Consider the following 20,562-nt stretch of genomic DNA (forward strand, 5'->3'; position numbering starts at 1 on the left):
TCAATCATGCTGCAGTACAAGGTATTAATTCTGCAGGGTGCCCAAACTTTTGCAGCAGCCATTTTTTTTTCCTCTGTTATTTTGAAAATGTAACTAACGGAAATAATATCTAACTTTTTGTGACATATTATACAAATGTCTGATCTGTCATTTGATGCCTTTTGAAGATCTTTTCCTGGCTTCTTTATGCACATTAATAAAAAAAATTACCTGGGGTGCCCAACACTTTGGCTTAATACTATTATATTACTATCACTATATTAATCATTTCCAACTAAAGCCCTCACTTAGGTAAAGAGACTGTGTTAGTATGCCGGATATATTAATAGCTATCAGACTACATAAATCACAGTATGTGACTGACTGGACTGCCGGGCAAAGTGACATTTGTGAGGAATGTATTAAGAGATTTGCTAAATACCTGAACAACTAACACAGGGGAGCAAAGGACGTACTTTGTTAATGTGTGCCGGTACTAATGCAAAGTGTTCCACTACTGTTGCAAGGCTGATGAGATAATTCCCCACATTACAGGAACATCCAGTTACAGGAATGTCCCCGCTGACACAGATATTTGGCTAGGCAATGTTGGATCAAGATATCAAGGTATCAGTGGGTTTTTGACCAGACACGATAGAGCTGCCTAGATCTTAGATATAACAGTGTTGTGCTGCCTGCAGAGCCACACTGACTACACCCAATGAACTGCACAGAGATTGATTGATCTTCCCATATCTCCATCCCTAAAACTCAGCTCGCTTTTAAATCCTGTGAGTGATTCTGCTGGTTCTTGTCTGCAAGTCCTTTCCGTTTCATTTAGAATCAAAGAGTATAATTAGTTCATTTTGTCCCCATCAACACACGGGGCCAGTGAGGAAAGGGGGAAAAAGAGGGAAAAGTGGAAGAGAGAGCTGTGCTTTGAAATGCTAAATAGGGTGCTTATTGTTTCTGGCCAGCTGCCTCGCCCCAAATAACAAAACCAAAGAGTGCTCATGTGGCTGTAGGCTAACGTATTTCTGTGTGTATGTATGTATGTATGTATGTCCAAGTAGGAGGGGTAAGAGCATTCTCTCCAGGAACATACACTTCGACGATAAATCAACCAAATTATTGACACACATATGGGTATGAGTGTGTGTGTGTGTGTGTGTGTGTGTTGGGTTAGTGGAAGTCAGGGTAGATATTTGGTAGATGATAAAGTAGATAATATGGTGACATGGCATTATAAATTCGGTCAAAAGTACAATTATTACGCATATTAATTTGCAAATCAGTTTGACTGAGTGACAAATCTGATTTTAGATTTTTTTTTTAACATTTATATAAAGTTTTTGTAGTCACTTGTTGATAGGAAAACCATTGTTCTTACAAAAACAATCCCTACAATTAATTTGAGTAGAGCTGAATCAATTAGTTAAGGGATTAGACGGAAAATATTTTGATTAATATATATTTTAATTTTTCTTCAAAAATGTTCTAGGTTTGCTGCTTTCTATTGTCTTGCATGATAAGTAACTTACATTCTCTGGGACAAAACAGTCAAACTGATGGAGGATAGAAATGTCACTTACAGGCCTACATTTGAACTGGGCAACTTCCTCAAGACTTAGTATTTCAATGGCAATTTAAAAAAAAAAAAAAATATTGCTGTGGGTGTGAATATTGGTGCTTTCATGGTGCAGTGAGACTAAACTAAGGGTGGGTAATATCTGGAAAAGATATTTTACTCACTGGATATGATTACTATCATTTCACCATCTTTCAACCATCTTCATAACACTAACTGTGAATGAGCAGAAATTGCCCACCAATTGTCATAAGCCCATCAACTTTTTGATCACAATCAATCATAGTAAAGTCAAAAAGTAGAAAAACAAGCCACAGCTGAACATTGGCATCCCTTTTGAATTTCCATGTACAGTTGAAGAGACAATTTGCTGCTCGATTGTTTTCACTGATTGTCACAGCCCGCTTCTATGCAATCAAATACTTTTATCTCTGGGGTTGAACAACACGTGCTAGTAGAAATCTAATTATTTAACACACAATTAATTTGGCAACTCCAGCTTTAGCATTTAATGAATGATAACCATGTATTGACTTACCAGATAATTCTCTCAAAGAAAAACTTTTTCAGGTTGAGAAAACCCCAGCGAAACACTTGTGTAAAGCTCACACAATTTTAAGTCCACAAGTTCAAGCTCACATTTGGTGCTAATTATGTAGCTAATAATGCCAAAGACCTTCAGAGTCCCACAATGCTTTTACCAGACTTATTGACAAGCACAACATTTGAAGCGCTGCAATTTCATTGTATACCCAATGTGCAATGACAATAAAGATTATTTTCTTATTTCTTAAACTGTAGAGCATTCTCCTTTTAACAGCAACATGTGAACATTACAGACTGACAGGAACACACCAATGCTTCAATACCCATATCTGGAGCAAGTGGGTGTGCAATGCCTGTGTGTGTGTGTGTGTGTGTGTGTGTGTGTGTGTGTGTGTGTGTGTGTGTGTGTGTCTGAGTGGTTTGCAGTGCCAAGGCCTAGAGGAGAGCCTCAGCCTCACCCCACTAACACACATCATCATCACGTCACAGCCCTGTAGCACCACCAACATTCCTTAAAAGCCTAATTATTTTTCCTCACAAGATGAGAAAAGGTATGTACAGTAGATGTGTCCACACTCAGTACAGTCATCATTAATGAGACTAATCTCATCAATAATTAATTTCACTTAGCCAAAACAGTCTAAAACACATTTCGTCATACATCTGTAAGGATAATTATGTTACTAGTGTCATATCTCTATATCCGTAATTGATTGTCATATAGTCCAGCTTTAATCAGGACAATCTGAACTATCTGCAATTTAGCACACTTACAGGGTGATAAAATGCTTTCAGATGCTAGTTTGCAAAAATGTAATTATACAGGCAGTGGAAAGGTAATAGTGTGAAATGCTTTGAAATAGTAGCAGTGATCATATAAAGCAGACATTTAAAAGAGATATGCGTATGGAACAATAACATCTTTACAGCCAGTCTATAACAAGCCTGCGGCAAGGTGCCACTACTGGGGCTTTCAGAACAGGATCCTGTCTGGGTGTCACATACAGGTCCAGTCGTCGCCAAGTCTGATTTCGAAACGGCCCACAGACTATCGGATCGGTGAACCAGCACACCCCGTGATCACGTCAGTTTCACCCGAGTCGACTATGGGCACGCCATCCACTTTGACAGTTGCTTAACAGACCGGCCCTATCGCTTTAACTCAATTACGCATATGGTGTGTGATATGTAGTAAAGCCGCCATTAGATCTAATCTACGTTCAAATGGACGATAATCAGACAGGGTCTGCGGTATAAAGAGAAGGCTTGATTCTTGCCCTGGGTCGATGCCAACCCTACCCTACCCTACCCTCCTCTGGCCCGGCTCGGCCCGGCCCGGCCCGGCCTGCTAACCTGGTCAGGCGGGCCAGCCCCGGGGAGGCGCGTCATAGCGCAGCTGTGTGTGCTCACAGCGAGGGGAGCGGTGTGTGCGTGCCACTCAGCACCGGCCAATCTCAGTCAGTGACACAGATATATGACAGGGCTAAGCTATCGGGAGCTAACGTCATGCTAGCTTGACACATTTTCTGCTTGGCTAGTGAGGAGACATTTAGCGAGGATGTGTAACCCACACTGGGCCTGCTGCATGCACAAAAGGTAGGCTACTCGAGAATTCCAGGGGTACTTACTGCTGACTTTCATGCTACCGAAAGCCGAGGGCTGCGGCACTGGTTTGCAGCTCTCCGCGAAGGATGTGGTCCTGGGCCGACCCGACATGATCCAATCCCTTTGATTCTCTCTCGACTCGGAGACTGTGACTTGCTAAACGACAGGGCTGATCGTTTCGTCTAAACTTCTCATCCAAAAAGGATGAAAGTAAATGAATATCACTATAATTCACAGGGAGGCCAGGCAGAAAGCGATCCCTTTATCCTTTCCTCTAGTTCTTATCACCTCATAAACTTGCCTTTCTTTCCCACCAACGGTCATTCAGAGCAGCATTTCTTCCTTATATTCCAGGTTTTCTTTCAGCGGGCCTCTGAAGACACGTCTCCGACTAAAATAGTCATGAATCTGGCCTCTCCCTGTGCCCCCCCCACCCCCCCCCCGATTAAACCCGATTTCTTTCTGGATACAGAAGCAATTTCCCAAAGATGAAGAAGACTGATATCAAATATTAAGAGAGCTGATCCAATGCGGATCAAAGGGAAATGCGGCGTTTTCTTGACGATTCGGGACACATGCAGTTCCTCTTCATATCCCGATGTGGAGGCTCAATGATCCGACTGCCATGGCGGCTCCCTCGCTATACCCTAGCCTACAGACCGTCCAACGGAAAATCGGCCAGTTGCCACAGTCTTCCTCAACGAATAAACGGATTCAATATCCGCCCTCGTTGCCGTCAAATTTCGGTGTCTTCACCGAAGCTCCGGGGCAGCGACCTCTTCAGAAAATGATGGTCTTTGGGTCCAGAGTGCGACGATACTGAATTTCTTTTTTTATTCCTTCCCCATAGGTTTCGGGCTCGCTGTCTTTGTCGCTGCGCACGTTATCTACGTCGTTTCCGTAAAAGGTTACAGGGATTGCTCAGCGTAAAAGGAAGGAGGTTCACGCTGTTGGCGTAAACCGCGACGGAGAATAGAAAAACTGTGAACGCGCAAACGGCGAATCTGGGGTGGCCGATTTAGCCAATAAGAGAGGGTATCTTTCAGAAATGGGCGGCAACCGTGCTCATGTGATCCTATTAGAACGCTCCTCTTGAGCACCACATGGCACAATTTTCTTGGCACCGCCCTCCCGACTTCAGAGGATTTTTCCCATGCCGCGACAGGGACAATGGGCGGAGCTGCTCCCATGATTGATTACTTTGTCGGCCAATGGAGCTCCTAAACCAGACTGTCAATTCAACTGGACCCATGCTGTCAGAGGTCATCCAGCACTGTTGCTATGTTAAAGGTCCCATGACATGGTGGTCTTTGGATGCTTTTGTATAGATCTTAGCGGTCCCCTAATACCATATCTGAAGTCTCTTTCCCAAAATTCAGCCTTGAGCCATTCCCACAATGAGTTTCCTTAGTGTGTGCCATTTCTGAGTCTGTAGCTTTTGAGGAGGAGAGACGAGGGGGGGCTGGGTCTGTGGTCTTGACCATCTACCAATTTGCTCGTTTGAAAGCCATGATGTCTCTCTCTCATCGGTGGGCCAAATTCTCTGGGCGGACATAGCAGAGAAAGGGGAGGTAACCTTGCCCCTTATGACCTCACAAGGGGCAAGATTCCAGCTTGGCCCATGTGAGCTTTCATTTTCTCAAAAGGCAGAGCAGGGCTCGGTTTACACTTATCACCGTTTCTAGCCTCTGGGGGACCATGACATGTTTGTGCATATGTGTATGGCTGCCGTTATCTAGGTTCATTTCACCTCTAGGCCTATGTCTTTATTGTAGATGTGGTAGCCTACTACCCGGAGTGCCCTTTATATAGGGTTTATGAATAGTAAATTAATGATTTATCACATCGCTATTTCCATCACTTTGCACTACCCTCATTCCCATGACTACATACATTTTTTGCAGCACAACTTATTAACATATTGCAGTGATGTGTACACATTTTACACACAACTAGTATAGTTTCCTTAGTAAATAAAGTGCAGTTTCCTCGTTCAGTTTTACTATCACTGTGTAACTATTTTATACTCTAATACTACCTATTATATTTTAGTACCGCTGTTTCTTTTTTATTAATATCTTTGACTTCTGTATACATGTTACCAGTGTGTGGTATGAAGGGGGCTAAAACAGAATCTCTCATTCCTTTGTTGTATAATGACAATAAAGCTGAATATTAAACCTTGCTCATGCATGTAGATCGGCTGCTAAAAACACATTTTGGGTTTGCAGGATGTGAAAAATTCCTTTTGTTGGTGTTTCTTCTTCAAATCAAATCAGGCTTTTTTGTCATTGCATGAATACAATGTATTAAAACACTGAAATTCAAGTACAGATCAGTGCTTTTTATGTTTGGAAATCACATTCTTGTCAATGTTGGAAGCCATTCATTCTAAAAATGTTGTGAATAGTAATGTTAATAAATTAACTTTGGTTCGGATCCACTGGAACCCTTTTTGTAAGGGAAGTGTTCATATCGAACAATAAATTGAGGAATCTATTTTTTAGTATTTGAACTGAACAAAAAAGCATTAGTAAACACTTTATTAACCATTATTAAAGCCATTAGTTCCTCTATTCTTCGTCATGTACTGTCGCGTTATTTTCAGAAAAATTGATTGACAACTATTTTTATTCCAAAATCAGTAATCCTCATCTTGAACAGAATGCAGGTCACTTGGCAGGAAAGTCTTTCCTCCTGCACAGTGATGCTGCTACTTTGTCTATTGTGTGGTTTATTTATACTCTGTTATGCTCTATATCAAAGGGAATTTCTCCCAGGCTGCACTTCAATGGCTCACATGCAGAATAGAGAGCAGTAGTGTCTTCTAAAAAACAGCAGCCGAGTTGGGTTGGGGGATGTGTGGGGGATTAATACAGACTCATTTTATCCCTGTCTGTTCATTCAATGGTGTGTCATTTTCCACAGTATAAAAAAGGAGGAGAGGCCGATTATTATATTTTTTTTCTAAACAGGGCTTTCAAATCAAAGGTCAGCAGGGCAGGCTTTCTTTCTCATGCGCACACACTCCAGATAACTGTGACCTTTGCACATTAAATACTCATTGAGTCAGGACAATAATACGGAGAAGATATTGAAGTGTGTCAAAGGGATAGTAGTGACCTGTTTTCTCCAGTGTCTCTGTTGTGGGCATGCTGTCTCACAAACCAGCTATGGATTATAAGCATCAAATAACAAATGTTGAGCATAGTATAGGCAATGTAAGAGAAGCAAAACTTGAACAAAACGCCGACAATACAATAAAATGGCATAACAAAACTTTAAGGAATGTGCATGACAATGCAAAACAATAAAATAGTGGACAGAAAGTAATTATGTACACCAAAACACCTTATTATAAATATTAAAATAAATACAGCTATTACACAATAGCTTATGTTTCAACTGTTCTGTGAAAACCTTAAACTTTGATTGCTTTTTATTTCTTACTCTAAATGTCAGACTTTTTTGGAATGTAAGGAATTTCCCCTGACAGTGGAAATATACAAATAATGCCATAAGTAATATCAAAAAGTAAACACAATTGCGTGCTTCTGAGCTACAAAAGTTTTAATATATCTAACAAAAGAGCCACTCTGGCCCACAATGAAAGTTTCAAGAATACCAACGCTCTTCTTATACAGACTGCAAAACACATTCCTACTGAAGCTTCAGTCAAATGAGCTCCCATTAGAGATGCACACTATGCACAATGAGCTTTGCACCTGCTTTATCCTGAAAGCTAATTTTGTGCAACCTTTCTTTGGACATGGATTCAAGTGGTGGAAAAGGATAAACCTATAAAGTGCGGTGAACCATTGCTTAGACAAAGGTGGGTTTGATGTCTTCTTTGAATACCACGGGGTGGGGGGAGCGGTACAGGCTGCTGTAGCCTTCATACTCGCTGTCACAGGAGTCTGAGGAGCTGTCTGAGGACAGTAGCGAGCCTCGCTGCAGACAGGAGTCACAGTAGGGACGATGGTAGTAACAGTAGTCTGCTGAGCTGCTAGAGTCGGAATCCCAGTACCCACAGGAGTCTCTAATGTGTCTATGGTGCTGCTCGTTATCACCACCCACTTCCACATCAGCTGGTGCTTTATAGTTTGCACTGGGCAAGACTGAACATCTGTGGAACCTTGAAATATGCCTCCGACATTTTGTTATCCCTTCATTCCCTTCCGCATCTTCCTCCTCCTCCTCCTCCTCCTCCTCCTCCTCTAGCTCAAGGCCAGTATTGTGAGCCTGGAGTAGGGTACCATCCACAGTGACACCGTCAGTGTGCTTGCCTGGATTTTGGTTTTCACAACCAGCAGCCTCTGACCGTGCAAAGAAGCAGGGAGGGGCCAACCCTCTTCTGGGGGAGTGGAAGGGCGGCCGACGTTTCCTCATCGTGTAGGGGGAGATGCTGGGGTAACGGAAGAAAACAGGTGGACGAGGGGAGCGTGGTGTCCGCAGGGAGAGAGGGGAAAGTGCGGAGGCTTCAGTGAATTTGAGCTGAGAGGGCATTCTGGATGTCTGACCGGGTGATCGAAGTGCGATTTCCATGACTGCATCTACACTCAGCTCCTGGATGATCTCCTGCAACTGCTCGCTGCTAACGAAACCAGTCGGTCTGGCATTTGTTCCCAACCGGGATGTTAGCCCACTCTGATTGTTGAAAGTTTCAACCTGAGAGGGGTTTAGCCCTCTACGGGATTGTAGGGAAGTGACAAAGTGAACTGTCTCTTCTGTTGTCCTGAGTGAGCCCGGGGACTGAAGGGACACATGCTGTTTGAGATCCTCCCATGTTCCCTTCCCAGCTGTGTCTCTGGCTGTAGGGCCAGCGGCAGAGACACCTTTCTGGTTTTTAGTATTATGAATATCATCCGAGAGTGGAGAGGAAGCAGCAATCGGGGATGAGGAGCTTGTAGCAGCGGGAGGCTCGGAGGAGGGCATAAAAGCAGCAGCAAGGTGAGAGGAGAGATGTGGCGGCAAGAGTTGGGATTTAGTGTCTTTCTGAGGTAGAGAAGAAGACGAGGGGCCGTCTGATTGAAGTTCTGTGGTCTGCGTGGAGGAGGAGTTGAGGTTGGTGTTGGAAGAGTCCATGTCCTGGTCCTCATGCGGCCGGCTGGCTGACATGAGTCGCAGGAGTTTATCCTTGGCATTGTGCACCTGCTCCTGCAGGCTGTCAATCACCGCGTTCTTCTGGAAATTGCAAAAGAAAACACACGTTTTAAAACTCAGACACATGGAGAAAAATAGCATTATAAAAAGTTTGCACATGTCTGCTACCTTTTGGATTTTTTTAATCGACACAAACAGCCCAGTCAAGCTCTGGGAGAAAACTGTCACATATTATTAAACAGGCAGAGTTATATTAATTAGGCTGTTGAAATTACAATGTTGTCAGCCAATTTCCAATGCTATTGCAATTTGATGGTTATATGCACGTCCCAGCTAACAGACACCCCTAATAATAAAAGTAAAATCTGTCCGTCAACATTTTTTTGAAGGATTGTTGCCAGTTTGAGAACACTGTTGGCTTCACTTGAAAAGGTTTCATGTCTAATACATTATCTCGCTTAAATCTGGAGAAATGAAATGACTAAATGTATTTGATGACTAAAAATACAGAATAACTCAGCAGTAGTTACAGTAACTGAGGATTAAAGCACAATAAAGCCTAAAAAGCTCTTTTCAAAACATAAAGCCATGGCAAGTTGTGTTTTGTAATTAATAAAACGTTCTCTGTTATTTCCATCTATACTTTCTATGTGCAGAAATCACCAGAAATAATAAGTGGGCAAATTAACACGATATTAATTTATGCCAAAACAAAAATATCTGTATCATCATCACATTATGAGAGATGTCCAAACCTAGGACCAAACTGACATAAACAATTATACAGAATGTTTTACAAGATGTTATTATTGAATGGTAGTTTTTGTTAAAAAACAACAACAATACAGTACCTCGTTAAGGAGTTTTTTCATTGAGTTGTTCTCTCCCAGCAGGTAGTACATCTCGTCCTGGCTGTACACAGAGGCCTGGCTCTTACTGGGACTACTGAAATACTTGGCCATCTGACTTGGGTTGTTCTGGTCCTCTTCGAACTGCCGCCACTGGGTCAGCTGCGTGAAGGTGAAACAGCATGTCATGCTAACTTTTAGTTATAGATACACACACCAGTAGGAAATGTAACCACGGCCATTTGACACAGGGCCCTCGACCAGATGTGTTTGAGCGCATTGCTCACTACCAAGGTATTTCCTTCCTTTCCAATGAAGATGCATTCCTTTTTTGTAACATAAACCCACTGCCAGACAGGTAGAGAGCCATAAACCTGTTTGCAACATCCTTTGTAGTTTTGACTCACTCACACCTTCTGTGTGAGTCACACTCCACTGATAGACATGGCAAATTGACACGCATACAGAACAGAGGTGTAGGCACCATAGTCACTGATAGAATAACTGCTTTTGTCAAATCAAAGAGAGAGAGTCATACATCTGTCATGTATCTGTCTATCTAGAGTTTTAGTCTCATTGACTGTTTTTTTCAGGTTTTCAGACAAAGTATCTTATTATTAGATGACAATCCCCCTCCGTAGTGGTTTCTGCTTTAGAGATACTCCAAAAGGGCCAGTGTCATTATTACCAAAATCAGGCGGATGTCAGAGGATAAAGAAGAAATCTTGCAATGGTTGCAATCTTCTCCAAAGCCTGCAACTATAAACTTTTTTAGTTTTTGTTTGATTCATCTTGTATGTGTATCTTGAGTCGTTTTCCTTACCTGAGGCACAAATAGCATGCAGTTGGTGGCAAGTGTGCAGATGAAAATGGCTCCAGCCACAGTGCTGTAGACAAGGTTGGGCCACGCCTGCAGAAAGATGGACACAGGGACGGCCACTGCCGAAAAGAGGGTGACCAAAGTGACGGTTGTTATGATGGTGGGAGACTGGTTGACGGGAGGGTGGCTGACGTTGCTGGTCAGCCCAGCTAGATAAGTCCCGTAGAGGAGAAGACAACCCTAAAGAGAAATGTGGGGACAAATTAAAGACAAAGGCCACCGAAAATGTTAATCAACAAATCCATAACAAGAAGGAACTCAAAGCAGTCTTTTTTATTTTTTAGAATTTCAATAGAACAGAGATTACTTACCTTCTGAACAGCAATAATGATAACCCAAAGATCTGAGTATACAGAGGAGCAGGTGTCCAGCTGAGTCAAAGAGTAGGAAATGTCTCTCTCCACCACCTAGATTAGGAAAAAACTGTATCAGAGCTTAAACCTGAATGTATTTGGCTATTCGTGAACAAGTTTAAAATTAATGCTATAGTGCATAGTTTCTGCCGCCCCCATGGGGAATTCTTAATAATGACAACAAAACTGTTGCCTCGTCCACATGATACAAGCCTTCCGTGACCAAGCATAAACTGTACATGTTGTACAACTTGCTTTTCGGCTCCCATTAAATTCTACCTTGACATCAGCTCCGACAGTTCGTGAACACCGGATGGGATCTGTGAGGTTCCAGGCGGTGAGAACCAGCATGTCCACCATGATCAACAGAGCCACCATGCCCATCAGCTGGATGTCTCTGATGATCTGAGACAGAAAATAAAGTCACAGATCATGTCAATGTCATAAAGCTACAAAACAAATTTAATAATTATTCAGCATTTGCATCCATATCCCTGGACAACACCAGGTAAGATACACTGTAAGGCTTTAATGGAAGTGATTCGTAAAAGAAAGTTATAGAAAGGACATGTAAGCATGCACTAAGGCTTAGGAATGCTCTAAATTGGTAAATTCTCAAAAATCAATAAAAATACAAAATATTGGGATATATGTGCCAGAATTTAAATTTTTCTAAATTAATCCAAACCAAAAGCAAAAGACTTTGGCCCATGGCCTAAATCTTCACTGATATCTCATAACATTATTTCTAGATATCCTGTAAACTATTAAAGAAACATACACACAGACAAGCAACACCAAAAATATGACATCCTAGGTGGATGGAATAAGTAGAAGATTTCACACACAACCACCAGGAGGCGGGGGGAGCATGCCTACCACTCTCTTGTCAGGTACTCGCTGGGTAAACACTCTGTACAGTCTCCACGTCTTCCCCAAAATTGGACCAAACACCAGGGTACTGCCGACACAAAGAGTCCACACCCGAGCCTGCAGGAAAGAGCACTGCATAATTATCCAACATTGATTTATTTAACAATATAATGAAGCATTTAAGGGAGACTGCAAAGCTTACTTGTAGCACGGCTGTGGATGCTGCACCTTGTGAGTGTGATCGCTCGCCAATGGCAAACAGGAAGCCACTGCTGTAGGTGAGGACACTTCCAAAGAGAGTCAGGACATTCAGATTGGGACTGGACATCTTCACTATCCTGATAATATAACATGTGCAAACATACGCACAATAGATCAATTTATTCAGTACACATCTCTTTGGTGTTTATGAATGTGTTTGACGTTGTAGTCTACCTGTTGTTTTTGAAGCGCAGGGTGAAGAGCAGGAAGCAGAAAGCCAGCAGGATTCCACCGGAGAGCAGCGTCCACATCACAGCACTTAACACCGGGGACAGAGACCGCCTTGGGAGGTCCACTGCCATCTGCAAACACACGTGCAAACCCCTTAAAATCAAGTCTAAAATATTACAGGTGTAGCTCAAATACATGGGCCTTATTTGATTGCTTTTGATGTTCTGGACCCTCAGTTTTGTAGATGATAGCCAAGCAAAAAACACCAAACAACAAAAAGAAGCTCACAAGATTCAAATAAGTAAACAATCTTTATTAAAGCAAACAGAGCCACAAACATCACGCTGGACCTGTGCTAACATTTTATTTGAAAATGACAAAATGATAATAAGTAGTTGAAAGCATGCGGGCAACAGGAAGGGATAAAAAGCCAGATTTTAAGCGTTGACAGGCAAGATGATCAGAGGAGCAGAGTTGACTCCGCCGTGATTACGTCGAGGGTTCAAGTAGGGGAAAAGTCTTTCATTGAATGAGTATCCAGTGAATGAGTAGATATGTGAAGCAGAGTCCACGTCGTAAAAAGAAACCTGCCCCCACTCCATATCTACATACACCCCGAGTCTCTGGGGCTTTTTAACCAGCGGCACACGGGTAGGACTGCTGCTGAGGGCCCAGTAGCTTTGGTCCTTTCTCATCCCCAGGGCCCAGAAGCCTGTTTCAGGGTTTAGTGTATTGCCTCCTTTTCTGTTGACAGATTGAAGCCCAACTCCAACATCCCACTCTGTCTTGCCTATCACCTGAACCTCAAAATACAACCTTCCAGAGGAGAAACCCTCCTTTCCCAAAACACTGACACCTGGATAAAATCTCTCTGGGTTGTCGGGGAGGTTCAGTGCAACATCACCATGATGGACCTGTTTATTGTTTTCAGACAGCATCAATTTGGGATGAGCTGTATGAGGGTCCAGAGTCACATCCACAGCACACTGCTGAGCCCTCTGAAATTCAGTCTTACATAACCTCTTCACCTCAGCCTTTACTATCTCCTCCAGCTGACACGCTACTCTCCTGACTGCTCTCCTCACCGTGCCCACATACACAAGACTCTCTACGCAGGTGTCAGACCAGTCCTTGGTTGCTGGCAGTGTGGATAGAGCTGAAAAGCTCCAGATAAGGTAGAGGTTGTCTTTGGTGTGGGAGAGCTGCTCCAGCTCAGCGTTTCTCCGTCTTAGTTCATCGATCTCCTGCTCCAGCCCCATGATAAGTCCCCTGGCCCTGCCTTCAACTTGCTTCTGCTTTGCACCAATCAGCTCCACCACCTCAGCTTGACCTCTCTGGACAAAGTGGAGCAGACTGCTGAAGACTTGCAAACTCTCCTCAATCTCTCTTTCTGTGTTTGCTCTGCTGAGCTCAATGGTTTGATTGATTTTGCTGATTTTCTCAAGTCGAGCGTGGATCATTTCTTCCACCTCTGCATTTATCCTTCCAATTTGAGCTTTCCTGTCTCTGCTCTCATCCTCTATAGGTACAATGTGATGACCATTGTGGTCTCTCTTAATGCAGATCTGGCACACATACGTCTGGTCAGTTTTACAAAACAGGTGCAGGAGTTTTTCGTGTTTCTTACACACTCTGTCTTGCATGCTCATCATGGGGTTAATCAAGTGGTGGTTCTTGAAGGTGCCTAGAACATGATGGGGCTCCAGGTGAGTCCCACAGAAGGAGGCCAAACAGTCCAGGCACGATTTAAGAGCCTCGACTCCTTTTCCAACACACACATCACACAAAACAACATCTTTATGGCCTGAATATTGGGCCACGGTACTGGCTTCATTTTCATCTTTCTTTATAAATGACTTCTTGAACCGAGAAGCCACCTCCGATATGAAGGTGTTAACTTTCAGCTCTGGCCTCCTGCAGAACTTTTGCTTGCACATGGGGCATTGTGACAGATTAGTGCACTGCCAGTATCCTTGTATGCAGTCCTTGCAGAAGTTGTGCCCACAAGGAGTGGAGACTGGTTGGTTCAACAAATCCAGACAGATGGGGCAAAGAAGCTGCTCTTCAGTGAGCACACTGCCAGCAGTAGCCATATCTGTTGACACATCCAGAAAGAAAAGCAGGTGGGATTTTATGGAAGAAGTTGGCTCTGGTCTTTCCACTATACTGTTAGGGTTAGAAACAGTTGTGCCTGGTGGGCTGTTTACGTCCACAAATAGTAACATATGCATGGTGTTACATTTCACAGGATATTTCATTCTAGCTGAACCATTTTCATGTCCACTAAACTCAACAGACATTATTGGTAAAGGACTTGTTAGGAAATTAAAAATAAAATAGCATTACATTGAAATACAATCTTGTCAAATAATTCATAACAAATAACAAAGCAAACACAGTGCAGCACAGTGTTCCCTTCCCCCTTAGGTGAAGAGGATATCTGCACTTTGAGAATAACAAATGCATAAATTAACATCATAAAGCATTAAAACAATGAAAAGAGATAACTTACCTTTTCTTTATGTGGCATAACACCAATAGGGAAAGAGTCAATAGGGAAGTGTTTGTGTTCCCTGACACAGTGGCTCTACTACTTAAGTTTCTATTTGGAAAGACACATTAGACTTTCTTGTGCCCGCCTCATGTTGCTGAGCTCCGCTCACTCTCCTCTTAAAGGCGCCAGTAACTAAGACAATACTAAACATAGACTCACTCGTCAACTGCTTTACATTTTCCAGATCTCTACTATTGAACTGACTCATGAAGTGGTATATAACACATTTTAAGTATGTTTTAATAAGGTATTCAATTTGTGTGGGTGTTTTTGATGACAGAAATTCCTCGAATGTTTGGCCATAGGCCCACTTTATCGACAGAAGTGAATGTGTTGACAAAAAAAACTGCGTCCGGTAAGCTAACTAAAAGTAATACAAAAAATGTCTTTGATGTTATAATTCAGCTTTGTATCATTGATGTGATTGATTTGTTACAAGAACTGTACAAGTACTGTCTAAATAAAAGACTAAATATTCAATTGAAGTTTCTAGATGTAGACTATGATGGACCAAATGTAGGAGGGCCAAAAATATTCTGTTGGTCAGCCATGCTGGATTTCAATTAAACTATCTCTTGCCAACGTGTGTGTGTGTGTGTGTGTGTGTGTGTGTGTGTGTGTGTGTGTGTGCGTGCATGTGTTTTTACCGTGCTGAGACTGCATAGTCTCTGCAGAATGTCGAGGCCCTCCCGTCTGTACACTCCTGAATGGATGAAGCAGAGAGGGGAATCACACTGGGAGGTGCAGTTCAGCTGTTCAGGCTCCATGACTGACCCCAGTCTGTCCAATCTCACACACACATCCTGAGGAACAGATAATATGACAGATATGATGACATGTGACAATTAAGCACACAACCCTTTGTAAAACGAACCCACAACCATTCAGAGGGCAAATGCAAAAATCCTTTGTCCCCGGTTTGGTCCTAACATTTTCACTGCACATTTATATATCTTAAAAATAAGAGCAATCACTGAGCTTCAAAACACAACGCACTGGAACACATTTTGATGTGAAGTCCTGCTTCTGTTTCTAGGTGTCACAAAATAGTTGTACGACTTGTAGCGACCACAGTGTGGTGCTATGGCAGAAATCTCAGAGAGGAAATGCAATGGCCGCATAGATGTGATTTTACAATGCATTGATATCACACGATAAAAACCAATAAACCCAACAGTTAATGTTAATTAGGGTTAAAATAAAAATGCTCAGATGAAAGGGTCAAATATTCAATGCCACAGAAGTGAGAAGCCAGGACTGTGCCTGTGTTACAGGAAGCCTGTGTTTTTCTGCCTAAATCCTCAATTTCCACCAGCCAATATACCAAAGCTATACAATTTGCTATTTCGGTGAGCCCCACACAATCTCTAATCAGTCAGTTTATTTAAATCACCTGAGACTGAAGACATACGATTTGAAAAACATCACCAAACAACTGTTTGTCACTTTTGCCACAGGCATTTTTATAAGGCTATCTGTGCTGCACTGACATGTTGCAGTTTTAATGATGCGGCTTGGTATGACCCGATACTGTGAGCTGTAACTAGCACAGACTGATCGCTGTAAACGCTGCTGTGACTCAGCAAGTTGTTGAGTCCATGTAAGACCACTTGTATCAATACAACTGTCAGACAGGTGAGTGTTACCGTGTTATTTGGCAAAACACATCATGTCATTGTCTGTAGAATGACTAAGATACCCAAAGTGCTCTGGGATAGATAGATAGATATTTATTGATCCCAAAATAGTTGGATTACAGGGTTCAATCACAACAGAGCAGTGTGGGAAATTGGATTTGAATATTGGACGAAAACTATTTTTTAGTCCCTCCAACATAAAATGAATATATTCTGTTTGAAAGATTTCCTAGGTGTAGGCCTATTGAATAAAGCCACAGTGACTCATTTCCAGAAATGAATGGTGTCAACAGAACAATGAAGCCCACTGAACAGCCTATCTGGGAATTGTCTGGATTTCCTGTTTGGGTCCTCTCGTCACTTTCCAAGTTTAGATCACAGTTCTGCTGCATCCCGCAGGAAAAGCCGGCAGAGAGAGGCATTTCCGCCTTTTTTTCAGAATCCTGCTTCCATAGCTTTCAGTTTGGGAGAAAACCTGCCACCCTGCAGAGGTCAACAAAGGTCAGCAAACATCCAGCCATGGGGGTCACTGTGTAAGCAGCGAGAACAGGGCCCTTCCCAGGCTGAGCTAGGTTTTATGGACATGTTTTGACAGTTCAAAATAGTCATGATTAGTGTCTTTTGGAGACCTTAAGGCTAAACCACAAGTAATACCTTAGCTACCTGTGGCCTTGGATGTCTTTCTTAAATGCAGGGCGGGCCTTACCTGTGTGCAGCTTATAGCTTTCACTTGCTCATTTGCTCTTGGGTCTCACTTTAAGTCTAATTTTTCATAACAACTATCTGCAATATTTACCCATTACTGACAACCCTTTGTGCCAAGACGGAATTAAGTTTTACATGGCCTTTACCATAAAACCTTTAATAAAAGAAATGGAGTGAAGCCCATTCATTGTCCTGACAGTCTCTTTGTTTCCCTTTTAAGATTAGAGAGGGCGCTACCAGATGTAAAGCCTACAGCCCAGTTCAGAGGCCAATATTGAAACATTCCTCCTCAGTCAGTAATCCGTTTAAAAGTTTATTCTTTAAGCTGAGTTAGAATGCTATTTGCTGGCACTGAAATCCCGCCTCGAGCCTAGGGAACGTCATTAGTGGGCACAGGGGGCATTTTACAGCCTGGTTTTATATTAGTCACCCAAATTTGTAATTTGTCATGATCTGGGGAGTCTGCATCGGGGCTGCATGTGATCATTTCAAGCAAAACACCTGACGAAATGCGTCACAGTGGAGATGTTACTTTTGGTGTAAAATGTAAAATATAGGTAGGCTAGTAGCCTAGTCTACACAACTATAATAAGGGAAGATCACGATATAGACTTAAAGATGTTACAATAGTATTATGTGGCGGGTTAATTAAATGTTGGCGATCCTGTTTGGTGGAAGAGATGCGTAAAAACGTGCTCACCCTCGACTGCATAGATGCAGTTGCACGGTAAAATATCAAACCTGTCAATCAAATTGCTTAATACGTAGGCCAGTAAAGGAAGAAAGAAAAAGAAACCAAAAGAAGAAAAGTTTAAAAGAGCCAACCTCGGTCTCCAAAGCGCACAGTGGATCCCATCGTCTCGTCCCGCTCCAGGCTCCATCGCGCAAGAAACTTTACAGTAAAAAATGGAAATAAATGAATGGATGGTATGTTGTCGAACATAGCTACAAAGATCCCATGGCTACAGACTTGTAATGAATTCTACGACTGTGTCCGTCAAACTGTCATTCCACAGCTCGAGTAGATCCTGTCACTCAGAAAAAGCTCACCAGACTGACTGAGTTTTCATTTGAGCTTTGAGGGAGGGAGGCGTGTGTGTCAGGGACAAGGGGTGTGTTTGTGTGTGTGTGTGTGCGTGCTCTCTACCCCCCTCTCTCTCTCTCTCTCTCTCTCTCTCTCTCTCTCTTTCTCTCTCTCTCTCTTTTATGCTTTCCAGCTCCAATTTCCCACCAAATGGGTTTCAGAGTGTGATATGATCCATGTGGTGCAGGAGGGTTGAGACAGTGTGGGTGCATCATGTTGCAGGAGCGCCGGGGGGACTGGGTAGCATATGGGACAGGGCGGCACACTCTGTGTCCACAGTGCAAATAAATACACTGAAAAACAGCACTTGTTTTAATGGAAAGAAAAACACACATCATCTCTATTTTTTTTCCAAAAGCAAGCCTACATTATGGATGGCAGAGAGATGGGCAAAAGAGCTGGTTGGCTGGTAAATGGCTGGAAAATCACTTCAAAAGACAAAAAAGAGTTTCTAGAGTGAGCCAGCAAAAACATTTTTGCATTTGTTCCGCCAGCCATAAGAAGCATAAAGGTATTATTAAGACGTCACAGAGATTTATAGTGGTGAGCCTACACATACAGGGTCATTCCTGATGAGGGAGTGTCACCACCACTGATAGCTGCAAGTGGGGAACTGGGAAGAGAACATATAGATGTTAATTCATCTAGTCACCAACCCCACCATTCAGTGTCACACTCACACACACACACACACACACGCACACACACGCACACACACAGCCCAGTTAGAAAGTCCAGTATGAAGAATTTTATTGTATAAAAACGATAAAATACTTTTTAGTGTAAAATCTGTAAAGAGCTGGAAGCGATCCCACCTCAGGTTAAGGATCACAATCATTCACATAAAGCATTTATGTAGTCAGGTTAGTGAAATTGTCACAACTATCTTATTAAATGTAGGCTATAACTAGTGGAATCCTCTGTTGATATGGATTGATTAAAATTGTATAATCAATGGAATCAAGGAACAGAAATAGGGAAATCTGTATAAAGAAAACAGCCTATAACTAACTAACTAACTAACTAACTAACTAACTAACTAACTTGTGCTTTCAGATCAAATAACACCAGGTTAGCACCCCCGCTGAAGAACCAAAAAACTGTTGTCAGCTCTGTTACATCCAAAGCGTGGCAATCACTCTCAGGTTTCCCTCAAGATCAGGTTCAAGATAGACCGCACCAGTGGCAGGTGGACTACACCGAAGCTCAGGTTACCAGGAGTTTAAATATTTCATCTGGGGACACGGAGCTGCAACTCAAAAAGCAGGAGTCAAAGAACTGGATGGAACCGGACACATGTTGTTCTACTGAGGTTACCGGGATCAAGTCTAACATTAAGATGTTCTAATTAACAAATACAGTTGTCACAAACAGTCACCATCTGTTTCTGGACAGCCATATTGTGCACATGTATCGACTGGAGGTCCACCAACCAAAATAAATAACAAGCAAAGCTTTTAAGCAGGTGACACACCATTTCCTGTTGAACCACTCCTGACAGGCAGCAGCCCCGTTTCCTGACGTGGAAGCATCTGCAGCCGTGAATCAACATTAGACCACACTGCCATCCAGTCCCACTATTCTGTAGTGTTTGAAACTGTGTGGGTGTAAATACATTGTTCAGTGTGTGAAGCATCTCCACCCCCCCCCGCTCCAGCCCTACACTGTCCTTGCCAGAGCCAGGACGCTCCCCTGTGGCATGCCCAGGTTTGCCCACTAACATACCCAAAGACAAATCCCTCTCTGAAAGGCTGCAGCTCCTCCTGCGGTGTTGCTATAGACCTGGATTAGCAGCACTGGATCAAAGCCGGCCTGCAGGCTCCAGTGGTGCTTCTATCAAAAGCAATGATAAATAAATGTGTGTGTGCGGGGGGGGGGGGGGGGGGGGGGGGGGGGGGGGGGGCTTTCAACATTTATTTTAGAGTTTAAGTAGGGAAAAAGCAGCATAGAAACTGGTGATGCAAAAACTGCCAAATGAAGTGCTAGGTGACCCCCCTTGAGAATGAGTTGAAAGATTGTACGCAGTTTAATATATTACACCAGAAAGTATAATATATCAAGAATTTACTTAAAATTGTAATTTGTTTTGGCCACTTTGAGGCAAGGGACACTGAAATATGGTGAAGTTATTTCAGACAAAGAGCACCATCAGCTGTTATTTGGAGCTGTGTGTGTACACGATAATTCCATCTAATTTGAGTTCTGTTTTGATCACCATTAACATCTGAGAAGAATATTGTCTCATTAGCTGCTACATGCAGACAGACAATGCAACCAGCTAATGAACTAAAGATATTGATTAAACATGCTTTAAAGTATTTAAGTTGAAGTCGTACCTAACCGTGAGACTTTGCGTTCTTCAGTTTGTTAAAAGT

General features: G+C 42.6%; 3 protein-coding genes across 5 annotated transcripts in view; all 3 read right to left on the reverse strand.

The window, feature by feature from the left end:
- Nucleotides 1-4,581, reverse strand: part of gsk3ba (glycogen synthase kinase 3 beta, genome duplicate a) — a 30,410-nt gene extending 25,829 nt beyond the window's left edge. Inside the window, exon 1 of one of the 2 annotated variants that reach the window (XM_034884621.1) lies at nucleotides 3,742-4,581. In XM_034884621.1, coding sequence (XP_034740512.1) covers nucleotides 3,742-3,829 — 88 coding nt within the window. In that variant the 5' untranslated portion in view covers nucleotides 3,830-4,581. The remainder of the gene's footprint in view (nucleotides 1-3,741) is intronic. The other variant, XM_034884622.1, reaches the window with a different exon arrangement.
- Nucleotides 4,582-6,979: 2,398 nt separating this feature from the next.
- Nucleotides 6,980-18,187, reverse strand: gpr156 (G protein-coupled receptor 156). The gene is made up of 10 exons (XM_034884618.1): nucleotides 17,929-18,187; nucleotides 15,409-15,564; nucleotides 12,211-12,338; nucleotides 11,978-12,113; nucleotides 11,782-11,892; nucleotides 11,182-11,307; nucleotides 10,861-10,956; nucleotides 10,493-10,729; nucleotides 9,673-9,831; nucleotides 6,980-8,902 (listed from the first exon to the last, which is right to left on the reverse strand). The coding sequence occupies exons 2-10, from the start codon at nucleotides 15,526-15,528 to the stop codon at nucleotides 7,541-7,543; spliced, it is 2,475 nt and encodes an 824-aa protein (XP_034740509.1). The 5' UTR covers nucleotides 15,529-15,564; nucleotides 17,929-18,187; the 3' UTR covers nucleotides 6,980-7,540.
- Nucleotides 12,500-14,998, reverse strand: LOC117952379 (E3 ubiquitin-protein ligase TRIM39-like). 2 transcript variants are annotated; one of them, XM_034884619.1, is made up of 2 exons: nucleotides 14,728-14,998; nucleotides 12,500-14,315 (listed from the first exon to the last, which is right to left on the reverse strand). In XM_034884619.1, exon 2 carries the CDS (start codon nucleotides 14,298-14,300, stop codon nucleotides 12,645-12,647), a length of 1,656 nt encoding a protein of 551 aa, XP_034740510.1. In that variant the 5' UTR covers nucleotides 14,301-14,315; nucleotides 14,728-14,998; the 3' UTR covers nucleotides 12,500-12,644. The 2 variants fall into 2 exon arrangements, with proteins under 2 accessions (XP_034740510.1, XP_034740511.1); XM_034884620.1 differs by having other exon boundaries at nucleotides 12,500-14,302; nucleotides 14,720-14,998.
- Nucleotides 18,188-20,562: the final 2,375 nt, after the last annotated feature.

The sequence above is a fragment of the Etheostoma cragini genome, chromosome 11 (assembly GCF_013103735.1).
Source record: "Etheostoma cragini isolate CJK2018 chromosome 11, CSU_Ecrag_1.0, whole genome shotgun sequence".
Classification (NCBI taxonomy): domain Eukaryota; kingdom Metazoa; phylum Chordata; class Actinopteri; order Perciformes; family Percidae; genus Etheostoma; species Etheostoma cragini.

Excerpts from the sequence above, each read along its gene's own strand:
- LOC117952379 (XM_034884619.1), bottom strand. The coding sequence starts at position 14,300 with ATGGCTACTGCTGGCAGTGTGCTCACTGAAGAGCAGCTTCTTTGCCCC.
- gpr156 (XM_034884618.1), bottom strand. The coding sequence starts at position 15,528 with ATGGAGCCTGAACAGCTGAACTGCACCTCCCAGTGTGATTCCCCTCTC. Across the intron at positions 12,114-12,210 it reads CTGCGCTTCAAAAACAACAG|GATAGTGAAGATGTCCAGTC; the intron begins GTAGACTACAAC and ends TTATATTATCAG. Across the intron at positions 9,832-10,492 it reads GCATGCTATTTGTGCCTCAG|CTGACCCAGTGGCGGCAGTT; the intron begins GTAAGGAAAACG and ends ACCTTCACGCAG.